The sequence below is a fragment of the Chrysochloris asiatica genome, unplaced genomic scaffold (genome assembly GCF_000296735.1).
Source record: "Chrysochloris asiatica unplaced genomic scaffold, ChrAsi1.0 scaffold00097, whole genome shotgun sequence".
In the NCBI taxonomy this organism is placed as follows: Eukaryota; Metazoa; Chordata; class Mammalia; order Afrosoricida; family Chrysochloridae; genus Chrysochloris; species Chrysochloris asiatica.
Window position 1 is genome coordinate 10,875,982 of NW_006408615.1, and position 10,739 is coordinate 10,886,720.

General features: G+C 51.7%; 1 protein-coding gene across 1 annotated transcript in view; it reads right to left on the reverse strand.

Annotated features, from left to right (window-relative positions):
* ZC3H7B (zinc finger CCCH-type containing 7B) overlaps window positions 1-10,739 on the reverse strand; it is a 65,790-nt gene that overhangs the window by 18,052 nt on the left and 36,999 nt on the right. Inside the window, exons 3-11 of the mRNA XM_006866875.1 lie at window positions 6,824-6,857; window positions 6,511-6,708; window positions 5,653-5,811; window positions 4,289-4,369; window positions 3,489-3,545; window positions 2,261-2,303; window positions 1,680-1,873; window positions 1,020-1,344; window positions 97-155 (exon numbers count right to left, since the gene is read on the reverse strand). Of these exons, the coding sequence (XP_006866937.1) occupies window positions 97-155; window positions 1,020-1,344; window positions 1,680-1,873; window positions 2,261-2,303; window positions 3,489-3,545; window positions 4,289-4,369; window positions 5,653-5,811; window positions 6,511-6,708; window positions 6,824-6,857 (1,150 nt within the window). The remainder of the gene's footprint in view (window positions 1-96; window positions 156-1,019; window positions 1,345-1,679; window positions 1,874-2,260; window positions 2,304-3,488; window positions 3,546-4,288; window positions 4,370-5,652; window positions 5,812-6,510; window positions 6,709-6,823; window positions 6,858-10,739) is intronic.

A 10,739-nucleotide genomic window follows, 5' to 3' on the forward strand; every position in this document is an offset into this window, starting at 1 on the left:
CGTGTTCATCCCCCACCCTGGAGCCCATGACCACTCTCCTCTGATCCCCAGCAGGAAATGGGGAGCCTGCTCACAGATTCCACCCAAGTCACTCACCGAGGGGGCTGGCTTCTGAGTACTGCTTGGGGGACGATGGTCCTGTGAGTTGGCTTCCTCTGGGAAGGGAGAAGAACAGGGGTCACCTGCCTGGCTCTGGAGGGTGCAAGGGACCATCCCAAAGCTTTTTCTCATGTGTTTCCAATTCAGAGAAGTCACCCAAGGCCACCCAGCCTCCCGGCTCAGGCTGAGCACAACTGTCTCCTCTCCATCCTTAGGGTCACTGCCCTAAGACAGAGAAGCCCGAATCTGAGCACGTTCACCCCTTGTTCAGCACCTTGAACACCCCCACTACCCTCAGCATGAGGCCAAGCTCCTTGGCTTGGATTACGGGTCCCCCGAGGTCAGTCTCATGCCCTGAAACACCACCCCTCCTGCCTCTCCTGCCAACTACTTTGCAAGTGCACTGTCTGCTCACTTTTCCTCAGCCATCACCTCCTCCAGGAAGTCTTGACCCTGAGGCTGGGGGTCTCTGAGCTCCCACAGCCAGGAAACTCTTCTGACTGTTGGACAGAGAGCTTCCTCTTTGGGTTCTTGGCACTGAATTCAAGTGGTGCTGGGAGTACAAGGCCTGTGCCCTCACCATGCTTCATGACCTCTGCTGAGGGGCTCCAGCCTCGCTAGACAGGGGCTCTGGCAGTTTGAACGACCCAGCTCGATTCTGTCTAATCTTGGGCGACAGGCCCCTATTGCAGCACAGCCTCCACTGCCGGTGCTGAGCTGCAGAGGCATGGCAGTGCACAGATGTGGTCCTGGTTTGGCTCCACATTCACCAGCAGAAGGCCCTCTCAGAACCTCAGCACCCACATTTGCAAACCAGGGGTGCCTCCACCTCCCAAGGGGAGCCTCCAGGGACTGTGGATGTTGAAGACACTTAGCCAACTGTCATGGAAGGTAGGGCTGAAGGTGCTGCCCAGCCTCACCCACAGAGAAGGAGTCGGTCTTGTCCAGGGAGCTGCGGGCTGAGCCAAAGCTGTCAAGGGAATCCAGCTGCGTCTCAGAGTAGGGCAGTAGGTCCAGGGAGTCCAGTGTGGAGCCTGGGGGGTCGAGGGCGTCCAGCATGGAGGCAGCCAGTTTCTTGGAGGGGTCCATAACAAGGCCGAAGGAGGCAGGGGGCAGTGGACTGGAGACAGGGACGGAGCCCCCCACCACAGGTGGAAGCAGCGGGGTCCCGCCAGGGAACACAGGTATCAGCTGGGGTAACTCACTGGGCAGGCCGCTGCCGGGCAGTCCACCTTGGACCAGAGACTGGGAGGGGAACAGAGAGGAGAGATCAGAGGGAGGGAGAATCGAGAACTCTGGGTAGCAGTCCCAAGCCTGTCCAAGGGGGTGAAGTCAGGGGTCTTTGTGATCCTTCTGATTATACAAGGGGCTTTTAAAAGTTCGTGGAAAAATGGAATGAAAGGTAATGGGATTTTCCACAAACTTTGAAGATCCCTCATACACTCTGCAGCTTCATGATTCTAGTCTCATCCTAGCCTGTTTCCCTAATTTGCTATGACGACCCCTCATGGGATATGATGACTGTGTCTGAGTCCTGGGCGAGGGGCCCAGGGGAGTAGGGGAAGGTGGTACTCCCTCACCAGTGAGTCCAGGAGGGTGTCCAGCTCCGGACCAAAGACGTCCCCATCAGCGAAGTCGTCCAGGCTCTCAGTGCTGGGGAGGGCCCTGCTGCTGCTGTCCAGGGGGACCAGCAGGTCCAGGACGTGGGGAAAGAGAGGCAGCGTAGGGGTAGAGGGGAGGGGCGCCGGGGAGCCTTGTAGGTCCATGTCGCAGTCTGTGGAGGGCAGGCGAGGGGGAAACTCAGCAGTCACTAGGAGCCCTGCCTGGGGGAGGGGTCCTCCTTCAATACCTTTTCTCCCCCTTTCCCTGCTGGAAAGCCTGCCTACTCCACTGGCCTGGCACCTTGGAAAGGGCACCTCAGTCTTCCACTAGCCAAGGCAGAAGATACAGGCCGGCCTGGAGAGCTGCTCCCAGCAGCCCTCCGAGGGGTCTGCTACGCCCCAGCCCCTTACTGTCTCCATGTCTCAGAGCATCCGCAGGAAGACAGCTCCTCAGAAGCCTCTGTCTAAAGGTGGGGCTGGGGTTTTGAGGCGCTTGAATTCCCAGGGTGTTGGGGTGAGGGCCTGGGACCTACCCTGTTCCCTTGCCCCAGGGACACTACCTGTTTCGATGTCATCGATGGAGCCTAAGCCGTTGGAGGTCCCCTGTGGAGAGGAGGGAGGAGCGGGTCAGGCAGATGGGTGGGAAGGCTGTGACGCCCTCCACCCCGGATCACTGTTCCTGATGTCGCAAAGGGGTGTGTGGAGCACCCACAGACTCAGCATGCAGCCAGTTCACCTGCAGGAGATTTCCACCCATGACGTTTTTAGACCTTTGACTCAAGAAAGCTCTCCCTTGAAGGGGAGGTGATGGGGACTCAGGGGCACTGATGCCCAGGCCCTAGTATCAGCCTGGTGGGAGTCTGCTCAGTAAACAAACGAGAGTGTACTGAGGCATCTGCAAGAAAGGGAGACCTGATGCCAGCGTGCTGGGTGGCACGGACCAAGTCTCCCATATGCACAAGGCGGCTAGCCACCAGGTTCTATCAGGACCCTACATCCTGCCCCTCACTTTCCAGAATGCCTTGAAACCCACCCAGCACTCTCATGTGTTGAGTGTGCAAGGTCTGCTGTGGCCCCAGGATGAACAGGCCATCAGCAGTTCCTATATATCAAAGCCCCCTACTTCTCAGGCAATAGAGTGCTCCTCCCCCTTACTCTGCCTGGCTAAGGGACAGAATTTCCCCATTTCATGGATTCAGAGGCTAAGACCCAAAGACGAAGGACCCGCCCAAGGTCACATCACCAGCACATGGTCAAGTTGGCCCTAATCTGTCAGAGGCAAAAGTCTGAGCTCGTCCCTCCCACCTCTGGGCAGCACTCCTGGGAGAAGGGTCAGGAAAGGCCTTGGTGAGGAGGGGTACAGTGTACAAAGAAATGGAAAGATGGGGGAGACATTCAAAGTAGAGTGACTTGTGAGCAAGGCCTGGAACTCCAAACTTGCAGAGAGGACAGTGAGACCAGGCAAGAAGGGTGGGCTCAGAAGGAGAAAGAGATGCCATAGGGACCAGACTGCCCAGGCTGGTCCTAGGAGTGAGACTACCACTCTTCCTGACAGCAGCAGCCACCTCTTGGGAAAGTGGGGGTGCTGTGGGTTCCAGAGATGAGCCCAATTTGAGCCACCAGTCACCCCCACTTCCCAGGACATGTGCCTGGGTCACAGCAATGGGACGAGGGCAGCATGGAGCCCAAGCCCCAGCTTGCCGTCCCCGAATCCACCCAACAGGGTGAAGCCAATGCCCTTGATGGATGAATGCATGAATGGGTGTGGGGTCCTCACCCTCATCCTACCTGATCTGCCACGCCAGCTGCTGTGCCATTTCTGAGCAGAGAAAAGGTTTCCAGTTCCTGCCAGAAATCAGAAAGAGGCAGCGCGGGATGAAGATTCTAGAAAGATGTTCAGGTCCCACCAGCCAGGGCAGCAGAGGCCCCTGATGGACCGAGTGTGCCAGGCCCCCTGGATTCCTGGCCTGAGGTCTGTTCTTTGGGTCCTGCTCCCAAGTGTAGGCGCTGGGTGCCAGATGGTTGTTCTCTTCCTCCAACCACAACCCAATCAGAGGGCCTCCATGGAAGCGCCCCTGCAGTGTGCCACGCAGGATGTGAGGGGAAATCTCAAATAGCGTCTGACTGTAATCCTCCCATCAGTCTCGGAGGTGAGTGTACTGCTCCATTTCTCAGATGAGAAAGCTAAGGTGAAGAAGGGCGGCCAACTTGCTCAGGGTCATAACTGAGCACAGACACACAGGTGCTGAGTGAATACATTTTGATGTGAACAAGCTCCACAGATGCGGGCATTTCCAATACCCATCACACCAGGGTCATCTGAGAACACAGGACTGAAGGCCAGCAGTGTCAACGCAAGCATCACCAGGCCTGTCAGTGGCCAGGCTGAGGAGGGAGTGGCTTTACCAGCTGGTGTCCACAGTGAGTTGGAAGCTCTGCTGGTCTTTTCTTCCCTCAAAGGTTCGAACAGCCATAGGGCTCCCAGCCGACAGAGCGTGACGTGAAGGGTCACTTGTTGTCTTTGCCCTCATCCTGGCCAGGCCCTCCACTTACCTCTCTGCCTCCCCACAGACCTCAGAATCACCTACCTGGGGTCTCTTATACGCTTTCCGAACTCGCAGTCCAAGCTTCTGAGCCAGTTCCTGACCAAGTTGAGTCACACTTTCATCCTGGAATGACAAGACACAGGGGGCTGGACTCAGTGCTCCCGGAACCCCAAAGCAGCTTACAGGGGGACCACTGCCAGACCCATGTCACAGACAAGGAAGGCAGGCCCCAGAGGTGACACCAACCCACCACAATTGGTATCTTCCGGGGTTGGGACCATGCTCTTGTGTTTCCGTTTTGTTTTGTTTTGTTTTTGAGGAGAGGAGAGGGGAAGAGGAATCATTTTCGGTTTTGATTTTCATTTCAAAATATCTTTTGATTTCAAAAATTCAACAGGTGGTGCTCAACTGCTAGCCAAAAAGTTAGTGGCTTGAAACCTCTCAGGAGCGCCTTGGAAGACAGGTGTGGCAATCTGCTTCTCAAAGGTCACAGCCTGGAAACCCTTAAACAGCAGCTCAGCTCTGCACACAAGGGGTTGGAATGGGGCCTGATGAGAGACTGAACTGTGATACAGGGTAAGTACTCCCTCCCAGAGCCCTTTCACGTCCCTGACCTCAGGGGTCAGCTGGAGCAGCATCTCATGGATGTGGAGGTACTTTCCAGAGGGGACGAGCTTCACGCAAGGTCACACAGAGGGTCAGTGGTGGAAGCAAGCCCAGACCACCTATACAAGGTCACAGAACTATGGGTCTCTGAGGACACAGGTGTGGGCACTTAGTACTCTTATTAAGTACATGAACAAGTGGGGAGGCGGCACATGCCCTGCCATGGGTAGACCAGGGACAAGCAAGACTCTCTACCGGTCATCATCTCCCATGGTCCCTTCTCCACCTGAGGGTCCAGGTGCATACGTCACACCCTGTACACCTCACTGCGGCCCTGTCCTCTCAGAATGTGGGGGTTACAGGTGCCAGCTTTGGAATCAGAACTCCCTGGGTTCACACCCTAGCTCTGTCAATAACTTGCTGCTGTGATTTGGCTAGATTACTTTCTCGCTGTGCCTCAGTCTCCTCATCTTTAAAATGGAGACAATAACAGAATTAGCACTGGACTGCTAACCACAAGGTCGAAGGTTCAAACCCACCAACTGCTCCTCAGAAACCTATACAGGATCGCGATGAGTTGGAACCAACTCAATGTCACTTAACAACAAAAACCAGGATCGAGTCGGTTAAGACACATGGTGGTTTCTAGCAGGGTTGTGCACACAGTCAGAGCTAGAATTGATATTCCTATGTCACAGAAGGAAAAACAGGCTCAGAGGGCCCCAGGAGAGGGCCTGGAGTCTGGACTCAGAGCCCGTGCCAGCATGGACATGAACCGAGGACGGTTTAGCAGCACTTACGTGGGGCAGGGCCAGGGAGCAGCGGCTACTGCACTCATAGGCCTCCTTATGGCGGCCCAGCTCGTTGAGCGCACGCGCCTTGCGGAACAGCGCCCTGATGTTCTCAGCATCCAGGCCCAGCGCCTTCTCGCTGTCCTCCAGCGCCTTCTCATATAAACCCTGCAGGAGAGGACCAGGCAGCCCACAGGTCAGTGCCTGTCATCCTCCTACCCAAAGCTTCCTACCCACCCAGGGCTGACCCCCTCCCCAGGTGGATGAAGGATGCAGGGGGTCAGGGATGGGGCTCAGAGTCCCAGGAGAAAAAACAGGGTCAGACTCCAGATCACGGACTTCTGTATGTCCAGGTAAGGGCACTGGAGGGAAGGGTCTGGTCACTCAGCTCTATCTACTTCTGTATCAGTCTTTGGTTCCGAATACCATGGGCTGAATGATACAAGAGGCACATTCCACCCCGGATGGCAGTGAGGGCACTGGTCCCCTATGGAACCTACAACAGTGCCTCACCCAGGGTCTGATGAAGCAGGACTGGGAGGGAAGGGAAGCTGGAAAGAAATGAGGAGAGACTAGGCTGTGGGGGGGTGGGAAGGTGGAGGAGGCCAGGAGTGGTCAGGGAGTGGCCAGGAGTGGAAAGGATGGCAGACACGAGGGAGCAGTTGTCTACCTTGACTGCCCCATGCCAGGCCCTGAGCACCTGCCTGAGTTCACCTGGTGAGGGCTCATTTAAAACACTCCTTATTCGGCGTCAATATGTTTGAATCTCTCCCAGTAAGTCTGTTGTGCAGCAGACAGAGAAGGGAGGCCGGCCCTGGGCCTACAGGGCTGGGTGGGCACGGGACGCTAGGCATTCAGGGGGCTTACCATGGTGAAATAACAGGCAGCCCTGTTAACGTGCAGTTTGTACAACAGCTCCCGGGGCAGGGCCACCTGGTCGGAGGCGGCGTAGTCGGCCACGTTCAGCCCCTCCATGTACTGCACCAGAGCCTGCTTGTAGTCCCTCTCCCGGAACAAGTCATTGCCCTCAGCAAACAGGTTCTGCACCAGCTTGAGCAGAAAGGCCTGCCAGGGGCAGGGTGCCAAGGGGCTCAGGGGGTTTCTCCATCCAGCCCTGGGGCTGACCCTCACCACCCTCACCCCCGCCCTTACCTTCCCCAGTGCAGTAGGTGTCACTCACCTCATATTCTTCTTGCTTTAGGGGTAGTGTCGACCTGGCAAGAAAAGGAGAGGGACATAGGTGTGGGTGGGCTCAGGGGTCCCACCCTTATGGAGGCCCCAGAGACAGAGGCTCCCTGACTCAGACCTCAGCTGACCCCCGTGAGGTGGGGTGAGGGGACAAATATCTTTCCCCTTAATTCAGCCCTGGGCAGCCCTCCCACTCACAATGGGCAGGCTGAGGGAGGGGGCCGGGTATTAGCCTGGCTCGGAGCCAGGTTCCCGGGGGCACTGCTGGGAAAGAGCAGAGCAGCTCAGCCCAACTGGATGTCTCCTGCCACAAACCCAAGACAGGCATACCTCATACCTTACACTTGACAGACCTTGTGCATTCCACAAATCAAAGGTTTGTGGAAACCCTGCATGGTTCATTGTCACTCTGAGTCTCTGGGTCACACTTTGGTCATGCCACAATTTTTCAAATGTTTTCATTATGCTGTTTTGCATAACAGCAGACTACAGCCACGTATAAGCATAACTTAAATGCAATGGGAAACCAAAAAAGTCTTGTTAGCGCTTCCTACAGCAATATTTCCTTGAGAGTGGCGGTCTGGAACTGAACCTGTGATATCTCCAAGGAACCAGGAGCAGGCATTTCCAGTGTGCTGTGTTACATGAGGAGTGGGATGGAACAAGGCCAGAAGAAGAACTGAAGGCATACCCAGGAGGCCCCTAGGGCTGGAAAAGGCAAGAGGACAGCTAGACTCTGGCCAAGATGGGGCGCAACACCAGGGAGATGGGAACAGACGGGAGGGAGAAAGACAGGAAGTATGAGCTTTGTCAAGAAAGAAAATTTGGGGCAACTGGCAAGATGGTGGACTAGAAGACACACTTACACTAATCTCTACAACAAAGATGCGGGGCACCAAGTAAAAGAGACACTGAGGACACCCCTGGAACCCTGAGCTTCAGAGAAAAGATTAGAGAAGGAGGTGGAGTGTCTACTGGGAGGAGAAGGTGAGCAGGGTGGTAAGAGCAGGAGACTGTGATAAACCGACTGCCGGCCAGACTCCGTGCAGCCATCCTGAACGTCTGTTAGCAATTTTGTAGAGACAGACAGATAGCAGCCTGGCAGTGCAGATTCAAATGGGCGACAGAAAAGGTGCTATTCTTTCCTGCACCCCACACTCCCATGGATAACAGAGGGGAGGCCAGTCCCCAGCCTCATTCACCCCCAGTGCAGACCCTGCTCTCCGGGAATTCAGGACCTCACAGTTTAAATCAATGTGTGGCGGGTTTCCACTGCGTCGCCTTGGTGCCTGGTATGAGGGGGGCTCACCTCTGGATGCATGAACCCACAGAGCCTCCAGACTAGGAAGAAAGAGTGATGAACTACTTCAGAATATTTAGTCACTGCAAACCTTATGAATAGCAGAGGAACACTGTCAGATATAGTGCCGGAAAATGAGCCCCTCAGGTTGGAAGGCACTCAAAATGCGACTGGGGTTAGAGCTGCCTCCTCAAAGTAGAGTTGATCATGATGATGCGAATGGAGTAAAGCCCGTGGGAGAAAAGCCCGCGGGACCTTCATTTGCTGATAGGGCACAACTCAAAATGAAGAGAAACAGCTGTAAACATCCATTGAAAATCGGAACATGGAATGCACAAAGTATGAATCTGGGAAAATTGGAAGTTGTCAAAAATGAAATGCAATGCATATACATTGATATATTAGGCATTAGTGAACTGAAATGGACTGGTATTGGACATTTTGAATCTGACAACCACATGGTTTACTATGCCGGGGATAACAAATTGAAAAGGAATGGTGTTGCATTCATTATCAAAAAGAACATATCCAGATCAGTCATGAGGCACAACCCTGTCTGTGACAGCATAATATCCATAAACCTATAGGGAAGACCAGTTAATACCACTATTATTCAAATTTACGCACCAACCACTAAAGCCAGTAAGGATGAAATGGAAGAATTCTACCAACTTCTTCAATCTGAAATTGGTCAAACATGAAATCAAGATGTATTGATCGTTACTGGTGATCGGAATGCAAAGGTTGGGAGCAAAGAGGAAGGATGAGTAGTTGGAAAATATGGCCTTGGTGATAGAAATGATGCTAGAGATCGCATGATAGAATTCTGCAAAACCAATGATATATTCATTTCAAATACCTTCTTTAGACAGCATAACAGATGACTATACACATGGACCTCAACAGATAGAATACATAGAAATCAAATTGACTACATCTGTGGAAAGGACAATGGAAAAGCTCCATATCATCAGTCAAAACAAGGTCAGGGGCAGACTGTGGAACAGACCATCAATTGTCAGGAGGGACTAGTCACTGGAGAAGGATATCATGTTTGGTAAAGTGGAGGGTCAGAAAAAAAGAGGAAGATCCCCAACGAGATGGATTGGCCAAGTGGTAGTATTGATGGACTCGAGCATGGAAACAGTAGTGAGGATGGCCCAGGATCGGGCAGTATTTCATTCTGCTGTGCATAAGGTAGCTATGGGTCGGTACCAACTTCAATGGCACCTAACAAAAACAACAAGACCTATAGGAACTCCATCTGGGCTGGGGACTCAGTCATCACATCCCTCATCTACCCATCATGTTAGTTCCTTGGCTGACCCCACAGAGTTTTCTCCTCTCTAAATCCAACAACTGCTCTGGTTTTTTATTTAGTTTTCATTTCATTGTTTCACTAGTTTTTCTTTTTCTTTTTTCTCTTTCTTCCTCTTTCCCTTCCCTTGATTTTTGTCCTTTCTAGCTCAACTTTTGTTTTTTTCTTCTGTTTCTCATTTTCACCCTCTTCTCTCCTGCCCCTTTTTAAAAAACTACTCTCTAGTCTTTCTTTTCATCTACCCTCTGTTTTTTTAGTGTTTTTTTTGTCTTTATTTTCTCTTGCACCATTCTAATTTCCTGTCCCTCATTTATCCTTTTAGTTAGTATATTATTTTTTTGTTGTCATTGCCCATTTTGTTTTTTTCTCTCCTTTATTATATTCTGTTGATTGTTTGTTCTGCTTTGTTTTCTGCATGTGTTTTCTCCTCTTGCCCCATTCAACATGAAACAGCAATAGTGCCTACACAGCTCAGCCACAACCATACCCTCTGCAGTTCCACCCACTGGACAAGAGCCAATTTCAGCTCCTATGCCACCTGATCAATGATAGACAGTAGCCAATACCAGTCAAACCCACCCTAAATGAACTGTATTAGCAGTGAATGAAAAATGGTGCCATGCTTCCATTCTCTAATCACACCCATGAAGAAATAGTTGGTGAGAGCCTAAAGTCATACCAACATACAATCATCAATTACATACAAAGATGACACCAAAATATCTTCATAGAAACAGAGGATTTTAGCTTACACGAAGGAACACGAGAGAGTGGCTCCAATAAATGACCAAGATCAGAGTCAGAACATGTTCTGAGAAAGAAAAGGTAATGGAATTACTTGAGAAAGAATTCAAAAGCGTGATATTTAGGTTCCTTCAACAGATTAACAGAAAGATTGAAGAAAACAAGGCAAACACAGAAAAAACTTTAGAAGAATTTAGAAAAACATGACAAGAACAAACAGATGAAACAAATGCAAATTCTAAAACAATACAAAGCCTGCAAATATAAATCCAGAGGAATAATACTAAGATCTCAGAAATGAACAATATATTGAAAGGGCAAAGGAGCAGATTTGAATAAATGGTAGCCTGAATAAGTGACCTTGAATATAAATCTCTCAATATTAGTAAACTAGAAGAACAATCAGAAAAAAAACAAAGAAAAAAATCAGAGGAATACCTGAAATTTATGTTGGACACCATGAAGAGGAATAACTTATGAATGGTTGGATTTCAGAGCAGGAAGAGACAATGAAAAGCACAGAAGAAATTGTCAAAGAGTTGCTGG